We start from the raw sequence: 20166 nt of genomic DNA, 5'->3' as shown, positions 1-20166 counted from the left end.
TGAGCTACCGAAGCACGACTCACGCCCGGTACTCACAGCTTTACTTCTGCCAGTACCTCGTCTCCTACCTTCCAAACTTTACAGAAGCTCTCCTGCGAACCTTGCAGAACTAGCACTCCTGAAAGAAAGGATATTGCGGAGACATGGCTTAGCCACAGCCTGGGGGATGTTTCCAGAATGAGATTTTCACTCTGCAGCGGAGTGTGCGCTGATATGAAACTTCCTGGCAGATTAAAACTGTGTGCCCGACCGAGACTCGAACTCGGGACCTTTGCCTTTCGCGGGCAAGTGCTCTACCAACTGAGCTACCGAAGCATGACTCACGCCCGGTACTCACAGCTTTACTTCTGCCAGTACCTCGTCTCCTACCTTCCAAACTTTACAGAAGCTCTCCTGCGAACCTTGCAGAACTAGCACTCCTGAAAGAAAGGATATTGCGGAGACATGGCTTAGCCACAGCCTGGGGGATGTTTCCAGAATGAGATATTTTCACTCTGCAGCGGAGTGTGCGCTGATATGAAACTTCCTGGCAGATTAAAACTGTGTGCCCGACCGAGACTCGAACTCGGGACCTTTGCCTTTCGCGGGCAAGTGCTCTACCAACTGAGCTACCGAAGCACGACTCACGCCCGGTACTCACAGCTTTACTTCTGCCAGTACCTCGTCTCCTACCTTCCAAACTTTACAGAAGCTCTCCTGCGAACCTTGCAGAACTAGCACTCCTGAAAGAAAGGATATTGCGGAGACATGGCTTAGCCACAGCCTGGGGGATGTTTCCAGAATGAGATATTTTCACTCTGCAGCGGAGTGTGCGCTGATATGAAACTTCCTGGCAGATTAAAACTGTGTGCCCGACCGAGACTCGAACTCGGGACCTTTGCCTTTCGCGGGCAAGTGCTCTACCAACTGAGCTACCGAAGCACGACTCACGCCCGGTACTCACAGCTTTACTTCTGCCAGTACCTCGTCTCCTACCTTCCAAACTTTACAGAAGCTCTCCTGCGAACCTTGCAGAACTAGCACTCCTGAAAGAAAGGATATTGCGGATATGGCTTAGCCACAGCCTGGGGGATGTTTCCAGAATTCTGGAAACATCCCCCAGGCTGTGGCTAAGCCATGTCTCCGCAATATCCTTTCTTTCAGGAGTGCTAGTTCTGCAAGGTTCGCAGGAGAGCTTCTGTAAAGTTTGGAAGGTAGGAGACGAGGTACTGGCAGAAGTAAAGCTGTGAGTACCGGGTGTGAGTCGTGCTTCGGTAGCTCAGTTGGTAGAGCACTTGCCCGCGAAAGGCAAAGGTCCCGAGTTCGAGTCTCGGTCGGGCACACAGTTTTAATCTGCCAGGAAGTTTCATATCAGCGCACACTCCGCTGCAGAGTGAAAATCTCATTCTGGGAACAGGAAGATGTTTGACAACTGTCTCAATTCCAGTTCTTTAATTAATTTTGACAGGTGAATCTCTACCTTTTTGCTTTGGTAAGGCTTATGTATTTAACTTCTGTTGATAAAAGGATGATGGCTCTCTGCTTGTGTGAACAACTTGAGGTCACCAGTCTAGAAAACATTAAGCCATAATCTGTGTATGATGCCCTATCATTTCTTGAATTCTCTGCATCATCATTTTGAAAACTGCACATCTCCCTCTTATTCATGATATATGTCAGTTTCTTAACCATTGTTCCTTTGGGACATACCAGCATTCACTTAGCAGTTTGCTAATGTACAATATTGTGATTGTTATTGTATTGGCTTAACCTGACTGTGTTTGAGTGCAGCTTGCTTCCAGTTCATAACTGAGTTCTTACTGGCTTGCATGCAATCATTCTCAGTCAATTTAATACTTCTATAACAACGTCACTTTGACGTAGCGTAATTTTGTTATCTGACTTATTCACCAGACTGCCCCCGCTCTTCATGATATTAAATCTCAAAGACTGATTTGCTCATCCTGTTTGGGTCTGCTGAAGTAATTATAACATTGACCACATAAATAAGTAAGAAGAATTTTTCTCAAATGTTCACATAAACACACACTTGTGCATTTGTTAGTTGCAATCCTATTGATTTTAGAGTTGTATTCTTCATGCCATGGCTGGCCTGCCATGAAAAATCCATAAATGTTTGTCTCTGTTCACAAGCTTTAGCATCAGATTTCAACATTTGAAGCATATCACTCGCCTTGTTGACTATTTAGTTGTCTTCCTCAACATGTGTAATCATTTGTAAGGTTTTAATCAGTAAGTGCAGCTGCTCCATGAAAGGTTCTGTACCAGTGTCATCATTAGGAAGTACCATGGTTATGTTTAACTGTGAGACACATTTGACAGACAGAGCCATGAGTGTTAATGACTCAGTCCTTGCAACCACATCAAACATCCCATGAAATAAATTCCAGGCTGCTCACTGGATCCTCACGCAACTGTTCTTGTTTTCATCTGAAGTAGAACTATTGTACTTATTTCTTAGAATGGTTTTACAGTCAGTTACTTCATTATTTGCTGGCCAGCGAAATAATGTACCAGATATTTTTGACAAGTGACTTGATTTAATTGTATCTGGATTTGAACTACTCTTGATCCATTCAAGCTCCATGTGAAGCAGCTATATATGCCATACTCAGTAATTAAATTTCTTTATTTCTGCACTTTTCAACTTAAGAATTTTAATTTTATCCAGTCAAAAAAATTTTACTTTTATGGTCACACAGCGTGAGCCCTTAATCTTTCGGGATGTTGTAGATTTGCAGACATGATGTGTAATTACAAAACAATTTTGTTATCTAAGTTTATTATGCACAAAGTTAATCATTGAGTGTTCATTCCTTTCACACTCATGAAAGAAACGTAGACCATCAAGAAAGGAAGTGGCTTACAAAACACTCATTCCACCAGTACTTGAAACCTGCTCATCAGTATGGGTTCCATACCAGATAGGACTGATAGAGGAAACAGGTAAGATCCGAAGAAGAGCAGCACGTTTTGTTACAGTTTCATTTAGTAAGTGCGAAAGCATCATGGAGATGCTCAGCCAACTCTAGTGGCAGGTGTTGCAAGAGAGGCATTCTGCATCATGGCATTACAGTTCTGAGAATGTACATTTCTAGAAGCATCAGCCAATATATAGCTTCCACCTATGTGTATCTTAAGAAAATACCATGAAGATAGAATTATAGAAATTTGAGCCCACACAGAGGCTTACCAGCAATCGTTCTTCACATGAACTGTATGCGACTGGATCAGGAAAAGGCGGAAGTGAGACTGGTACATAAGGTACCTTCCACCACATGCTGTAAGATGGCTTACGGAGTATAGATGTAGATTTAGATAAAAAATAATTTGTAACAAAGATGTGGGTACTGTCAACCTCTGTTACAATCCTATATTTAGCCATAAAGTAATACACACATGCACACATGACCGCACACACACACACACACACACACACACACACACACACACAGACAGGGTGTAAACCATAATCATTCATGACATACCATAGTGGTGTACAGGAAGTCGTGATGAACAATTTTAGGCAGGCAAGCCAGGAAAGCACCTCAACTTACAGTGCATGTGCATTGCAAGAAATGTTCATATTATCTTGCTCCCAATGTGCAAACTACTAGTCCCAGTGCAAAAATGAATGGGGTCTTTCTTGTAAGAAATTTAATATAGCTGAATTTTCCACTGTGATGTGTTGCTACTGGAGTCCATGATTTTTTAGTTTTTCAAGAAAAACATACAAAAGTTATGTTTAAATACATTCCGCCCCACCCCTCCAAAATAAAACAATGAATACCAGAAAATGTGAGTATGGGAAAGAATTTGTTCACTCACAAATTTTTGTATAGTGTTAGGAGGGAGTGTGCTTAGAAGTCACTTATATATATTTCTCATTAAGAAATTGAGAACTGCAGCCGGTAGATACAATGTGTCCCATTACACAATAAAATACATTAAATTTCCTCCAAAAAAAAGTCCTCTTCATCTTTTCTCTAGGATTAATAGTTTGCACATAGAGAGTGAGAGCTTATGAAAATCTTGTGTTATGCACTTACGTTGTAGCTTTGGTGGTTTTTGTAGGCTAGTTTGAGGTACTTTCCCAACTTGATAAAGCACAAATGGCCTGTATAAAATTGCTCATCTTGACTTCCTTTACACCAGTGTGGTATGTTACAAACAATGAACATTGCAAGTAATGAACAATGACCGTACAGCATTGTAACCAGATAAATGGAAAACACCTACTTTGTATTACAAAGAAGCCAATGGGGATTATAGATCTTGGCAGGTGGAAGTTTATTCTCCTTTATATGCTTGGTTCCTGACATCAGTCAGTACCAAATACATGTTAATTTTTCCACTGTCTTCTTCATTTTCTAGTATCATTATTATAATTTAATAATTCTTTTAACCTTGATCATGTTTTGATTTTCCATTCTACACTACTGCCCATTAAAATTGCTACACCATGAAGATGACGTGCTACAGACGTGAACTTTAACTGACAGGAAGAAGATGCTATGATATGCAAATTATTAGCTTTTCAGAGCATTCACACAAGGTTTGCACTGGTGACACCTACAATGTGCCGACATGAGGAATGTTTCCAACCAATTTCTCATACACAAACAGCAGTTGACCGGTGTAGCCTGGTGAAACATTGTTGTGATGCCTCATGTAAGGAGGAAAAATGCGTACCATCACATTTCTGACTTTGATAAAGGTCGGATGGTAGCATATCGCGATTGTGGTTTATCATATCACGACACTGTTGCTCGCGTTGGTCGAGATCCAATGACTGTTAGCAGAATATGGAATCGGTGGGTTCAGGAGGGTAACTCAGAACACTGTGCTGGATCCCAACGGACTCGTATCACTAACAGTCGAGATGACAGGCATCTTATCCGCATGGCTGTAACGGATTGTGCAGCCATGTCTCGATCCCTGAGTCAACAGATGGGAACGTTTGCAAGACAACAACCATCTGCACGAACAGTTCGATGATGTTTGCAAGAGCATGGACTATCAGCTTGGAGATCTTGGCTGTGGCTACCCTTGACGCTGCATCACAGACAGGAGCGCCTGTGATGGTGTACTCAATGATAAACCTGGGTGCATGAATGGCAAAATGTCATTTTTTTTTTCCCGGATGAATCCAGGTTCTGTTTATAGCATCATAATGGTCGCATCCGTGTTTGGCGACATCGTGGTGAATGCACATTGGAAGCTTGTATTCGTCATCACCATAGTGGCGTATCACCTAGTGTGATGGTATGGGGTGCCATTGGTTACATGTCTCGGTCACCTCTTGTTCGCATTGACGGCACTTTGAACAGTGGACATTATATTTCAGTTGTGTTATAACCCGTGGCTCTACCCTTCATTTGATCCCTGCGAAAACCTACATTTCAGCAGGATAATGCACGACCACATGTTGTAGGTCCTGTACGGGCCTTTCTGGACACAGAAAATGTTTGACTGCTGCCCTGGCCAGCACATTCTCCAGATCTCTCACCAATTGAAAATGTCTGGTCAATGGTGGCCGAGCAACTGGCTCGTCACAATACGCCAGCCACTACTCTTGATGAACTGTGGTATCGTGTTGAAGCTGCATGGGCAGCTGTACCTGTACACGCCATCCAAGCTCTGCTGGACTCAATTACTAGGCGTATCAAGGCCGTTATTACGGCCAGAGGTGGTTGTTCTGGGTACTGATTTCTCAGGGTCTATGTACCCAAATTGCGTGAAAATGTAATCACATGTCAGTTCCGGTATAATATATTTGTCCAATGAATGCCCATTTATCATCTGCATTCCTTCTTGGTGTAGCAATTTTAATGGCCAGTAGTGTATTTTGATCCCACCTTCAATGTTTATACTTCCTTCATATTTCCGTCTTTGTCTATCTGTAAGTTATAGCTGTCTTTTGTTTATTAGACCTTTTTAGTGCCCTCTGTCAGTTTTAATTTCTAATGTTTTTGTATCTGTTACCTTCCATTATTTATTTCTTCCTTCTCCTACTCTGCAATGTCTTCACTGTCCCAGGGTCTTATTTCCTCATGTCTTATCATCTGAGTTGGAACTTTAACCATACTTGTCTCTGTCTCATCATCATTCTGATACAGATTTTCCATGCTTTCCAAAAATCACTTCAGTAGACTGTGATGATGATCTCTTCAAGGTCAGTGTGGTGACAATGCCTTCAAGGCTGCTGCCAGTTCCTTTCCACTTCTCTCTGATACTAACTAGTAAGTCACCTGTAACGAAATTTATATAAATGAGAAGTTGAACCACATGGCTTCTTTCTTCATTTTGTGTTTCTTTAAATTGTTGTGTACTCTTTTATCCCTCAGTCCTCTCCCTCATTTCACTTCTCCTCTATACCTTTCCCTCTCTGACATTTCCGTTTTTTCACCAAATTTAAAGGCTCGTTCACTTCAGATATCTGTGACTCATTAATTCACTCAAAATGTTTACTGACTTCTTTCTACCATTAAGTAGTTTCTTACTGATGCTTATTTTTTGAGAGTTGCACTCTGCAGTAGGTGTAAAATGTTTTGTAGTTCAATTAATTAAACAATGGAAGTTCCAGGTAAGAATATCAACAATGTAGGAAGAGACAGATTGGTACTTACCATAAAGGAGACACGTCTAATTGCATACAGGCACAATTAAAAGTCACAGCCTTCATCAGTAAAAGAGACACACACACAAGCAAGCACACCTCACATGCATGACCACCAACTCCAGCATCTCAGGTCAGAACGCAACTGCTTTGTGGGATGCAAGCACCAATCTGGAGGGATACGGAAAGGGAAAGGATAGTAGTGTATGGGTGGTGAGAGAGACAAACACTGTCTGGCGGAGTGTACAGGGACTAGAATGCGAACAGGTGCAGTGTCAGGAGGTTGTGGGACAGGGAGGTGGGGAGAAAAGGAGCAAAAAAGGAGAGGAATGGGGAAAGATGGGTGGATTCTTTGGCAGAGGGCTACAAATAGCCAGGGTGGAAGACGAGAATGGGGAGCAGATGATAGTACAGAGGGGGTGGAAACTGTTTGCTGGAGGGTGTGGGACAGTATGTTACTTTATGTTGAGTTTGAGATAATTATGGGAGTGGAGAATGTGTTGTAAGGATAACTCCCATCTGTGCAGTTCAGAAAAGCTGGTGGTGGAGGGAAGGATCCAGATGGCTCAGGTAGTGAAGCAGCACATAGGAGGAAGCTATGTATTGGCTGATGCTTCTAGAAATGTACACTCTCGGAACCATAATAGTAGTCCATACCATGATGCAGAATGCCTTTCTTGCATCATCTGCCACTGGAGTTGGCTGAGCATCTTCGTGATGCTTTTGCACTTACTAAATGAAACTGTAACAAAATGTGCTGCTCTTCTTTGGATCTTCTCTGTTTCTTCTATCAGTCATATCTGGTATGGAACCCATACTGATGCACAGTTTTCAAGTATTGGTGGAATGAATGTTTTGTAAGCTACTTCCTTTGTTGATGGCCTGCATTTCTTTCATGAGTATGAAAGGAATGGACACTCAATGATTAATTTAGTGCACAAGTGTGTTGTCTTCAGCTTCATGTTGTGCCACAGGGTGGTCTGCTACTTTGCTCTTGGCCATAGTTTGGCAGTGGCCATTCATCCTGGTGAACAGCTGGTTGGTAGTCATACCAATATAAAAAGCTGTACAATGATTGCAGCAGAGCTGGTGAATGACATGGCTGCTTTCACAGGTCGCCTGGCCCGTGATGGGATAGGATAAACCTGTTACAGGACTAGGATAGGAAGTGGAGGGTGGATGGATTGGGCAGGTTTTGCACCTGGCTCTTCCACAAGGATATGATCCTTGTGGCAAGTTGTGGAGGTTGGGTGGGTGACAGAAAACCACTTTAGGAGGGGTGGGAAGTGTCTTTTGTAGGATTTCCCTCATTTCATGGCCTTATGATAGGTAATTACCCTGAAATGAGGGACATCCTACTCGAGACTCTACCCCCCCCCCCCCCCACCACCACCACCACCACCACCACCACCACCACCACCTAATGTGGTGTTCCGTCACCCACTCTACCTCCACAACATCCTAGTCCATTCCTATGCCACTTCCAATCCCAACCCATTGCCACAAGGATCATATCCCTGTGGGAGACCAAGGTGCAAGACCTGCCCAATCCACCCACCCAGCACCACCTACTCCAGTCCAGTCACAGGCTTATTGTGCCCCATCAGGGACCAGACCAACTGTGAAAGCAGCCATGTCATTTACCATCTCTGCTGGAATCATTGCACGGCTTTTTATATTGGTATGATTACCAACCAACTGGCCACCAGGATGAACGGCCATTGCTAAATTGTGGCCAAGATCAAAGTAGACCAACGTGTCGCACAACATGCAGCTGAACACTGAAGACTTGATATCATTGGCTGCTTCACTACCCAAGCCATCTGAATCCTTCCCTCCAACACCAGCTTTTCTGAATTGCACAGATGGGATTTATCCGTACAACACACTCTCCTCTCCCATAATTATCCTGGCCTCAACCTATGGTAACATACAGTCCCCACACACTCCACCCAACAGTTTACACCCCTCTCTCCTGTCATCTGTTCCTCATTCTCATCTCCCACCCTGTTTATTTGCAGCCCTCTGCCAATGCATCCACCCATCTTTCCCCAGTCCTCTCCTTTTTTGCTCCTTTTTTCCCCACCTCCCTCACAACCTCCTGACACTGCACCTCTTGGCATTCTAGTCCCTGCCAGCTCCACCAGATAGCATTCCTCTCTCTCCCCACCCACACACTACTATTTCTTCCCCTCCCCGTCCCTTCCAGATTGGTGCTCGCATCTCACGTGATACAGTAGAGCGTCGATTATCCGAACGTCGGTCAACCGAACGACCGCTTAACCGAACTGTGTACTCGCTCGCACCTGTTACTCTCCCACCCTACCGTCCATCATCCCCCTCACTCCCAAACCTAGTTTCCCACAGTAGTCGCCGCACTGGGCTGCCACTGGCGGAACATCGCTTCTAATGGGGCCTTCACAAGGTGCTGCTGACAGGCCAAGCCGCCAGTCGCTGTGTATCAACAATCAGCACACTTCTGTCGGCTTGACACTGGCAGTAGAAGTAGCGGCAGTATCAAAGCTGTTCACAGCACAGCTCGTAAGCGTGTAGGCTTGCTTAGACAGACCTAAATAAAGGATTTTTTTAAACGTTAATTTTGTATACTGTGTGTATTGTTCATGCAAAATGCGTATGTAATATGAATATCTTTTTGTTTAATAAACTGTGCCACATACTATATATGCCTACTGAAGTTGCCTTTGTATGTTACTTTGCAATACTAGAAGAGATGCCTCTTTTTATGAATAAATTTACTGTACAGTACTTCTTTTTGGCAAATAAACATGTACAGTTCAATTATCTGAACAAACCAGTTTCTCGAACACCCATGTCCCCCAATTACTTCGGATAATCGACGCTCTACTAGTAGCAATCTGTCTTTTTCACACACATATATATATATATATATATATATATATATATATATATATATATATATATATATATATATATATATATATATATATATATAAAATAGAGGGAAACATTCCACATAGGAAAAATATATCTAAAAACAAACATGATGTGACTTACCAAATGAAAGTGCTGGCAGGTCGACAGAGACACAAACGAACACAAACATACACACAAAATTCAAGCTTTCGCAACAAACTGTTGCCTCATCAGGAAAGAGGGAAGGAGAGGGAAAGACGAAAGGATGTGGGTTTTAAGGCAGAGGGTAAGGAGTCATTCCAATCCCGGGAGCGGAAAGACTTACCTTAGGGGGAAAAAAGGACAGGTATACACTCGCGCACACACACACATATCCATCCACACATATACAGACCCAAGCAGACATATTTAAAGTTTGGGCAGAGATGTCAGTCGAGGCGGAAGTGGAGAGGCAAAGATGATGTTGAATGACAGGTGAGGTATGAGTGGCGGCAACTTGAAATTAGCGGAGATTGAGGCCTGGTGGATAACGGGAAGAGAGGATATATTGAAAAGCAAGTTCCCATCTCCGGAGTTCGGATAGGTTGGTGTTGGTGGGAAGTATCCAGATAACCCGGACGGTGTAACACTGTGCCAAGATGTGCTGGCCGTGCACCAAGGCATGTTTAGCCACAGGGTGATCCTCATTACCAACAAACACTGTCTGCCTGTGTCCATTCATGCGAATGGACAGTTTGTTGCTGGTCATTCCCACATAGAATGCATCACAGTGTAGGCAGGTCAGTTGGTAGATCACGTGGGTGCTTTCACACGTGGCTCTGCCTTTGATCGTGTACACCCTCCGGGTTGCAGGACTGGAGTAGGTGGTGGTGGGAGGGTGCATGGGACAGGTTTTACACCGGGGGCGGTTACAAGGGTAGGAGCCAGAGGGTAGGGAAGGTGGTTTGGGGATTTCGTAGGGATGAACTAAGAGGTTACGAAGGTTAGGTGGACGGCGGAAAGACACTCTTGGTGGAGTGGGGAGGATTTCATGAAGGATGGATCTCATTTCAGGGCAGGATTTGAGGAAGTCGTATCCCTGCTGGAGAGCCACATTCAGAATCTGATCCAGTCCCGGAAAGTATCCTGTCACAAGTGGGGCACTTTTGTGGTTCTTCTGTGGGAGGTTCTGGGTTTGAGAGGATGAGGAAGTGGCTCTGGTTATTTGCTTCTGTACCAGGTCGGGAGGGTAGTTGCGGGATGCGAAAGCTGTTGTCAGGTTGTTGGTGTAATGTTTCAGGGATTCCGGACTGGAGCAGATTCGTTTGCCACGAAGACCTAGGCTGTAGGGAAGGGACCGTTTGATGTGGAATGGGTGGCAGCTGTCATAGTGGAGGTACTGTTGCTTGTTGGTGGGTTTGATGTGAACGGACGTGTGAAGCTGGCCATTGGACAGGTGGAGGTCAACATCAAGGAAAGTGGCATGGGATTTGGAGTAGGACCAGGTGAATCTGATGGAACCAAAGGAGTTGAGGTTGGAGAGGAAATTCTGGAGTTCTTCTTCACTGTGAGTCCAGATCATGAAGATGTCATCAATAAATCTGTACCAAACTTTGGGTTGGCAGGCCTGGGTAACCAAGAAGGCTTCCTCTAAGCGACCCATGAATAGGTTGGCCTACGAAGGGGCCATCCTGGTACCCATGGCTGTTCCCTTTAATTGTTGGTATGTCTGGTCTTCAAAAGTGAAGAAGTTGTGGGTCAGGATGAAGCTGGCTAAGGTAATGAGGAAAGAGGTTTTAGGTAGAGTGGCAGGTGATCGGGGCGTGAAAGGAAGTGCTCCATCGCAGCGAGGCCCTGGACGTGCGGGTACAGATTTATTGATGACATCTTCATGATCTGGACTCACAGTGAAGAAGAACTCCAGAATTTCCTCTCCAACCTCAACTCCTTTGGTTCCATCAGATTCACCTGGTCCTACTCCAAATCCCATGCCACTTTCCTTGATGTTGACCTCCACCTGTCCAATGGCCAGCTTCACACGTCCGTTCACATCAAACCCACCAACAAGCAACAGTACCTCCATTACGACAGCTGCCACCCATTCCACATCAAACGGTCCCTTCCCTACAGCCTAGGTCTTCGTGGCAAACGAATCTGCTCCAGTCCGGAATCCCTGAACCATTACACCAACAACCTGACAACAGCTTTCGCATCCTGCAACTACCCTCCCGACCTGGTACAGAAGCAAATAACCAGAGCCACTTCCTCATCCTCTCAAACCCAAAACCTCCCACAGAAGAACCACAAAAGTGCCCCACTTGTGACAGGATACTTTCCGGGACTGGATCAGATTCTGAATGTGGCTCTCCAGCAGGGATACGACTTCCTCAAATCCTGCCCTGAAATGAGATCCATCCTTCATGAAATCCTCCCCACTCCACCAAGAGTGTCTTTCCGCCGTCCACCTAACCTTCGTAACCTCTTAGTTCATCCCTACGAAATCCCCAAACCACCTTCCCTACCCTCTGGCTCCTACCCTTGTAACCGCCCCCGGTGTAAAACCTGTCCCATGCACCCTCCCACCACCACCTACTCCAGTCCTGCAACCCGGAGGGTGTACACGATCAAAGGCAGAGCCACGTGTGAAAGCACCCACGTGATCTACCAACTGACCTGCCTACACTGTGATGCATTCTATGTGGGAATGACCAGCAACAAACTGTCCATTCGCATGAATGGACACAGGCAGACAGTGTTTGTTGGTAATGAGGATCACCCTGTGGCTAAACATGCCTTGGTGCACGGCCAGCACATCTTGGCACAGTGTTACACCGTCTGGGTTATCTGGATACTTCCCACCAACACCAACCTATCCGAACTCCGGAAATGGGAACTTGCTCTTCAATATATCCTCTCTTCCCGTTACCCACCAGGCCTCAATCTCTGCTAATTTCAAGTTGCCGCCACTCATACCTCACCTGTCATTCAACATCATCTTTGCCTCTTCACTTCCGCCTCGACTGACATCTCTGCCCAAACTTTAAATATGTCTGCTTGGGTCTGTATATGTGTGGATGGATATGTGTGTATGTGCGAGTGTATACCTGTCCTTTTTTCCCCCTAAGGTAAGTCTTTCCGCTCCCGGGATTGGAATGACTCCTTACCCTCTGCCTTAAAACCCACATCCTTTCGTCTTTCCCTCTCCTTCCCTCTTTCCTGATGAGGCAACAGTTTGTTGCGAAAGCTTGAATTTTGTGTGTATGTTTGTGTTCGTTTGTGTCTCTGTCGACCTGCCAGCACTTTCATTTGGTAAGTCACATCATCTTTGTATATATATATATATATATATATATATATATATATATATATATATATATATATATATAGGGAAACATTCCACGTGGGAAAATGATGTGACTTACCGAATGAAAGTGCTGGCAGGTCGACAGACACACAAACAAACACAAACATACACACGAAATTCAAGCTTTCGCAACAAACTGTTGCTTCATCGGGAAAGAGGAAAGGAGAGGGAAAGACGAAAGGATGTGGGTTTTAAGGGAGAGGGTAAGGAGTCATTCCAATCCCGGGAGCGGAAAGACTTACCTTGGGGGGAAAAAAGGACAGGTATACACTCGCACACACACACATATCCATCCGCACATACACAGACACAAGCAGACATTTGTAAAGGCAAAGAGTTTGGGCAGAGATGTCAGTCGAGGCGGAAGTAGAGGCAAAGATGTTGAGAGACAGGTGAGGTATGAGCAGCGGCAAATTGAAATTAGCGGAGATTGAGGCCTGGCGGATAACGAGAAGAGAGGATATACTGAAGGGAAAGTTCCCATCTCCGGAGTTCTGACGTGTTGGTGTTACTGGGAAGTATCCAGATAACCCGGACGGTGTAACACTGTGCCAAGATGTGCTGGCCGTGCACCAAGGCATGTTTAGCCACAGGGTGATCCTCATTACCAACAAACACTGTCTGCCTGTGTCCATTCATGCGAATGGACAGTTTGTTGCTGGTCATTCCCACATAGAAAGCTTCACAGTGTAGGCAGGTCAGTTGGTAAATCACGTGGGTGCTTTCACACGTGGCTCTGCCTTTGATCGTGTACACCTTCCGGGCTACAGGACTGGAGTAGGTGGTGGTGGGAGGGTGCATGGGACAGGTTTTACACCAGGGGCAGTTACAAGGGTTTAAATATGTCTGCTTGTGTCTGTATATGTGTGGATGGATATGTGTGTGTGTGTGCGAGTGTATACCCGTCCTTTTTTCCCCCTAAGGTAAGTCTTTCCGCTCCCGGGATTGGAATGACTCCTTACCCTCTGCCTTAAAACCCACATCCTTTCGTCTTTCCCTCTCCTTCCCTCTTTCCTGATGAGGCAACAATTTGTTGCGAAAGCTTGAATTTTGTGTGTATGTTTGTGTTTGTTTGTGTGTCTATCGACGTGCCAGCGCTTTCGTTTGGTAAGTCACATCATCTTTGTTTTTTTATATATATATGTGTGTGTGTATGTGTGTGTGTGTGTGTGTGTGTGTGTGTGTCACAGTAACACCAATAAGCTTTAAGGACAGGCTCCTTACGTCAAAACAAGAAAAAAAATTGTCTTAAAGAAGGGTACTAAAATGCATCCCGTAATAGCTATGAGCATTTTTTCATCTTCGCTAGTGTGGAACACATCTCTTCTACTGAACAAGTGCTCATAGGTCTTAAGGTATGCATTTTAGATCCCATGTTTACTACACCTTTTTTCCTTGTTTTAATCATTACTTGCTGCCTTCCAAAATATGGGAGGCAAATGGCTTGAAGTAGAAGAGATGTATTTGATAATATCAAAAATGAACAAGATCTCATATCTCTTAACACATATGGTTTATAGCCAATGTTTACCAGACTTTTTTTTTCTTGTTTTGGTGTAAAGAACCTGTCCCTAAAATTTGTCAGGATTTTTTACTCTCTGTATATATTTCCATAATTTATAACTGTGTATATGATACTGTTGTTGAAGGATTTTATCATTCATTCATTCATTCTGTCAAAATAATGAATATTATTAATCTCAGGATGTTAATGTATGTGCTGTGTGCTGTTTAGGGTGGATGTGCTTTCATCACAACAACACAGCACAGCCAGGATCATGATTTTCGAAGCTTCCTGCATGAGAACAGTTCAACGACTGTGGCATCTGTTTTTGTTGAACCAACACATATGGGTACAGCAAGCTTTTATGAAATAGTTAATTCCTTTTTGTAATTATGTTTTTTAATGTATGTTTGAAGTTAACATGAATGTTTTACTGTTTTCAGATACTTCAGAAATGCATATTGAAGATTTTGCTTCCCAGAAAATCCAAGCACATGAAGTTGCTTGATTGTAAAAAGTTTGTATTTGTTAGATTTTGTATTAAAATGTCTCTCAATTTTATTATTAAATGTTTTATTTATCTTTTATATAAAAATAAAATAACTGTACTGAAGTGAGTATTGATTACTTGTGTATGTATGTAAGATCATTGGCAGTAATTATATTGATTTGTAAGCAAATATCTCATGATAAACAAACAAAAAGTATGTAAGTATGTACCTTTGATAGCATACTATTGTGTTGGTCACCATACAAGCTGTGAGGCAAACCTTGTATAATACTTTTCTGTACTGGTACTTATGGCATATAGTGTTCTGAAGAAATTTTAGGATACAAACATGGAAAATAACACTGCCATTTTTGCCATATGATGAAATTAACAATAAAGAAACATTGCTTTTTTATTTTTACCTCATTCTACATTTTCGTCCTGAAGGGAACCATAAAACTGACTGTGAATGTATTTTAATAGTACTCTATAAAAAGATTACCAAAACTTAGGAAAATGCAGCACATTCTTCCATAAAATAACATAGTTGTCATTTTTCTGTCATGTCTTTAGGGCAAGTGGTGCAGCTTTCAACAATATGTGGTTGCTAGAACGTAAGTGAAGGCTACATTTTATTTTGCATTATGTAAGTGTTTAGTTACCATATGCTTATTTCAGGTTTTAATCAATTTCTGTATCCATGCAAAGTGGTTAAATTCCAAAAACAAGGAACAAAAGTTGACTGTTCTAACATATTCTTCAATAAAATGAGGGAAACTCATACCGCGTACCTCAACTATTCACGTGTATTTCAAGTAGAATACCCTGATATGTATCAAGAGGACTATTAAATTAAATGGATAATAACTGAGTGCTTTCTAATATCCTGAGGTTAAAATTTGTAGGGGCATAAACTCAAAACTAGATCGTCCAGATTGAATAAAGACTAAGGGAATGTTCCTTCCAAATTCTTCATAATATCTACGAGGGCCGTTCAGAAAGTAACCTCCGGTTGATTTAAAAAAATACACCAAGTTAAATAAAAATATTTTAATATATACATCTTACAACTACATCTTTGCACTATTTTTCTACATAGTCTCCATAGCGATTGAGGCACTTATCGTATCTCTTCACAAGCTTTGAAATTCCTTCTGCATAAAAATCACCCGCTTGTGCCTGGAGCCAGCCTGTGACCGCATCTTTGAGCTCTTCGTCTTAGAAATCTGTGGAAAACCAGTAGACAACTCCGACATTGAGAAACGTCGATTTTCACTAACTTTTGCATCAACTGTCTGAAGGAGTTCGTCAGTCACCAATGATGGTCTACCACTCCTCTCTTCATCATGAACGTTTTCTCGTCCACTTTTAAATAAACGTACCCATTCACGGACAACTCCTTCACTCATAACTCTTGGTCCGTACACGGCACAAAGCTCACGATGAATAGCTGCTGCAGAATATCCTTTGGCTGTAAAAAACCTTATGACAGCACGCACTTCACATTTGGCGGGGTTTTCTATTGCAGCACACATTTCAAACTGCCACAAAAACTAAACTAGCGCAGGTACGACGTTCACTCGACCACGGCTTGATGCCGACTGACCTGTTGAGTGCGTGAACGCACAGATGGCGTCGCTACTCCCCCCACAACCCGCACTGTGACCAATCGGAGGTTACTTTCTGAACCGCCCTCGTATATCACTGTGGCATTAAACAACAACTCAGTGATACACTATGAACTTGAATATGTATCTACTGCATCATCACTAATAATCAGATCCAGGACAAAAGAACATACCCATCAAAATTTCAGAATATTTTAATGCTCTGAGAATAAATTATGCCAAAATCTTAATATAAGTCTTTTGAGAGTTATTGGTAATTATAAATAGTTAAGACATCATCAGAAGAAAACACAGACAGCACATCTAATGCTATTTCCTCTTCAGATTATGAAAGCACAGATGTGCTGACAAAATATTCATCAAACAGTTTTACACAAATCACCTTCTAGTGGAGCAGACAGTGAAGCTTGTGCAGCCACACCATTTGTATTGCTGGATTTGTAAATGTGACTGCATGTTACGCTGTGTTTCACCCTGTGGATTATGAGTAGGTCCCAATTTCTGGATGGGACATCTTTTCAATCTTATACGAGGGTAAGTCAATTGTTATTCACAATTTTATGTTCATGACGCATACTTTGTTTATTTGTTGTTATATCTTTGCAATTTTCAAGCTGCTAGGTTAGTTTAGTTATCACTGCCATGCTGATAATCATAGTTGCTCCGCTGTCTATTTGCACCAAAGAAGAGCTCCGTTCAGTGATCCATTTCATGTGGTCAGGGGCCGAAATTCATTGAAGACTTTCGGTACAGTATGGGAGCAGTAGTTTGCCACAACAGAGTGTTTACGAATGGAGTGAAAAATTCTAAAATGGTTGCACAAGTGTTACACATGATAAAGGAGCCGGACGACCGTTTACCGCCACAAATGAAGAAACCGTTGAGCGTTCATGTGAAATGATTCTCTTAGACAGACGATTAACTATTGACAAAGTAGCGCATCGTCTGCAAATTAGTCATGATTCTGGCTACGAAATTATCCACAACAGACTTCGGTTTCATAAAGTTTGTACAAGATGGGTCCCTAAACAACTCACACAGTTGCATAAACAAATGCGCTTGGACATCTGCAAAAAATATTTGGAACGATATGGTAATGAAGGGGACAACTTCTTAGACAGGATCATTACTGGTGACAAAACATGGAACTGTCATTACGGACAGGAGAGTAAATAGCAGAGTATGGAATGGAAACCTCCAAATTCGCCATGCAAGAAAAAGTTCAAGACCCAACCGCCCGCAGGAACACTGATGCTTACAGTTTTTTGGGATGCACAAGGTCCAGTATTGGAACATTATGAGGAAAGGGGCACAACAATAAATAGTGTACATTACAGTGAGATTCTTACTGCCAGGCTAAAGCCTGCAGCTCAAAGCAAACGCCGAGGATTGCTGTCAAAAGATGCTGTGTTGTTGCACAACAACGCTTGTCCACATACTGCTGCCCACACTGCTGAAATGCTCCAGAAACTAAAAATTGAAGTACTGGATCATCCTCCATATAGTCCCAATCTTGCCCCCTTCTCACTATCATTTGTTTGGTCCACTCAAACAGTCATTAAGGGGCCATCAATTTGCCTCAGACAAAGCAGTGAAAGAAGCGGTGCATTCCTGGCTCGCAACTCAACTGAGAACCTTCTTTTATTAGGGCATCAGGAAGCTTGTACAACGATGGACCAAGTGCATTGGAACAAAAGGAGACTATGTCGAAAAACTATGTTCTTGTAAGTTTCCTATTTGATTACAATATAATTTTATAACTACTTTGCAGATAATAATTGACATACCCTTGTAATTTCCCACTTTGGTCTTTTCATTTTGATGAAAATGTTTGGCTTCACAGACATACAGATGTTCACATCAGCAGTATGGCATGACTGTGTTCTCCAGTCTACTGCAATACCTTTTTCATGTAAAATTGACAGGAATCTGTCACAGATCCTCTTTCTCCACAAGCAAATGTTAAGCTAATATTGTGATTAATTTTTTGCAGTAGGAAGATGGGGAAGTGCGATTTGGGAACTGATGTCTGGCAAGTGGAGTGCAGCTGTATTTATGTTTTGCTTATCAATGGCTGTATGAGGATATGAGAGAGAAAAGATTGGAATTACATTCATTCATTCATCATGGTCCGTAGATCCCATTGAGAAGCAAAACCTTTAGGGATGTGGAAGAAGTCAAGATATACATTAACGTGAGGCAAAGACATCTTAGAACTTAATCTGTATACTGTATTAACAACGAACTAGCAGTGTATCAATGTAATTCACACTTATGCCATCTAGATTCAATTGAGTAAATTAGTAAGAAAGCTACTACTCTGAAAAATGCTGAGAGGTAGAGATACCCTGTACAACTGTACTTGTATGTGGGCAAGTTGTAGATGAGGAAGAATTATTGTGTAATAAGACATTAAAAAGTAAGAAAAAGAGGTAGTTATCTGTGAAGAAAGTGTTTGTCATGTCACCCCATCTCAGCAATCAGTTAGGGAAAAAGTTAGAGCATTTACCTGTTCCAGAAAGAAACTTATTGTAACCTGGTCTGGAAGAGTATTCTTGGTTGTTTGAGGAACAGCAATGTCAGCCAGCAACTGACCTGATAATAGCATGAAATTCCAACTGGCGGCACTGGATGAGTTGCACTAAAACTGTACAGACTACCTTTTCATTTCCAATCAGTTGTGGAGGATACTATCTAATAGCAGCTACAAGATGGAATCATTCAGCCTTTGGTTAGTATCTGGTATTCACGAATCACCCTGGTCCAAAGACATCAATCATTGGGTTTGGGGGGCGGGGACCTATCTTCTGTGTGTCAGTATGAGAGCACCAAACAGAGTGACAACTCCAGATACTCACTCTCTACACCTTATTGATGAAACAGTTGACAGATTAGGAAACTGTAGATATTTTACCACCCTTGATATGTACTCTGGGTAGCAGCAAATTCTGATTCCACCACAGGTCCAGCCAAAAACCACCTTTGCAGTACCATCTGGTTTGCACATATTTTTACACTTGCCTTTCGGTCTACGACATGTGCCAGCTACCTTCCAAAGATTTTCTGGTTTACTGTTGAGAGGGTTGAAGTCTACAATGTGTCTTGTCTATCTGGACAATGTAATCATGTTTTTAAGTACTATTGAGGAACATGTTGACAAACGGAGGAATGTATTGTCAAGGTTGCAAAATATGTACCCAAAAAGCTGTTAACAAGGTTATTGAAGAAAGGTCCAGTTTTTGAATGGACAGAAGAATGCAATTTAGGTATGGAATAAGCTAAAGAGGTGTTGACTACCTCAACCCTGTTAATTTACCCATATTTCTGAAAACCATTTATCCTTTGCATCAACACCTCACATTTTGCTGCCAGGGCGGTTCTTAATCAAGAATACAATGGTGATGAAAGGCCTACTGACTATGCTTCACAAAAGCTCAATCAGGCAGAAACTGAGTACAGTACAACAGAAAAGGAATTACTGGCCCTTGTGTTTGGAGTAAACTATTTTAAATGTTACTTATATGGAATAAAATTTGCTTTGGTCACAGACCATGATGTCCTTTTGTGAGTGTTAAGTTTCAAGGACCCCACTAATTGTCAAACCCACTGGGCATTAAAAGTTATTGGATTATGAATATGATGTGGGTCACTAGCTGGGCCGTTTGCACCAGAATGCAGATACTCAGG

General features: G+C 42.6%; 1 protein-coding gene across 6 annotated transcripts in view; it reads left to right on the top strand.

Annotated features, from left to right (window-relative positions):
• The window catches only part of LOC126237164 (BRCA2-interacting transcriptional repressor EMSY-like), a 409828-nt gene extending 394584 nt beyond the window's left edge, over nt 1-15244 (top strand). For all 6 annotated transcript variants that reach the window (XM_049947023.1, XM_049947020.1, XM_049947021.1 and 3 more), the window contains 2 exons: nt 14593-14710; nt 14805-15244. In XM_049947023.1, coding sequence (XP_049802980.1) covers nt 14593-14710; nt 14805-14869 — 183 coding nt within the window. In that variant the 3' untranslated portion in view covers nt 14870-15244. The remainder of the gene's footprint in view (nt 1-14592; nt 14711-14804) is intronic.
• Nucleotides 15245-20166: the final 4922 nt, after the last annotated feature.

This window comes from Schistocerca nitens, chromosome 2, assembly GCF_023898315.1.
Source record: "Schistocerca nitens isolate TAMUIC-IGC-003100 chromosome 2, iqSchNite1.1, whole genome shotgun sequence".
Classification (NCBI taxonomy): domain Eukaryota; kingdom Metazoa; phylum Arthropoda; class Insecta; order Orthoptera; family Acrididae; genus Schistocerca; species Schistocerca nitens.
This window is presented reverse-complemented; position numbering and strand designations above follow the sequence as displayed.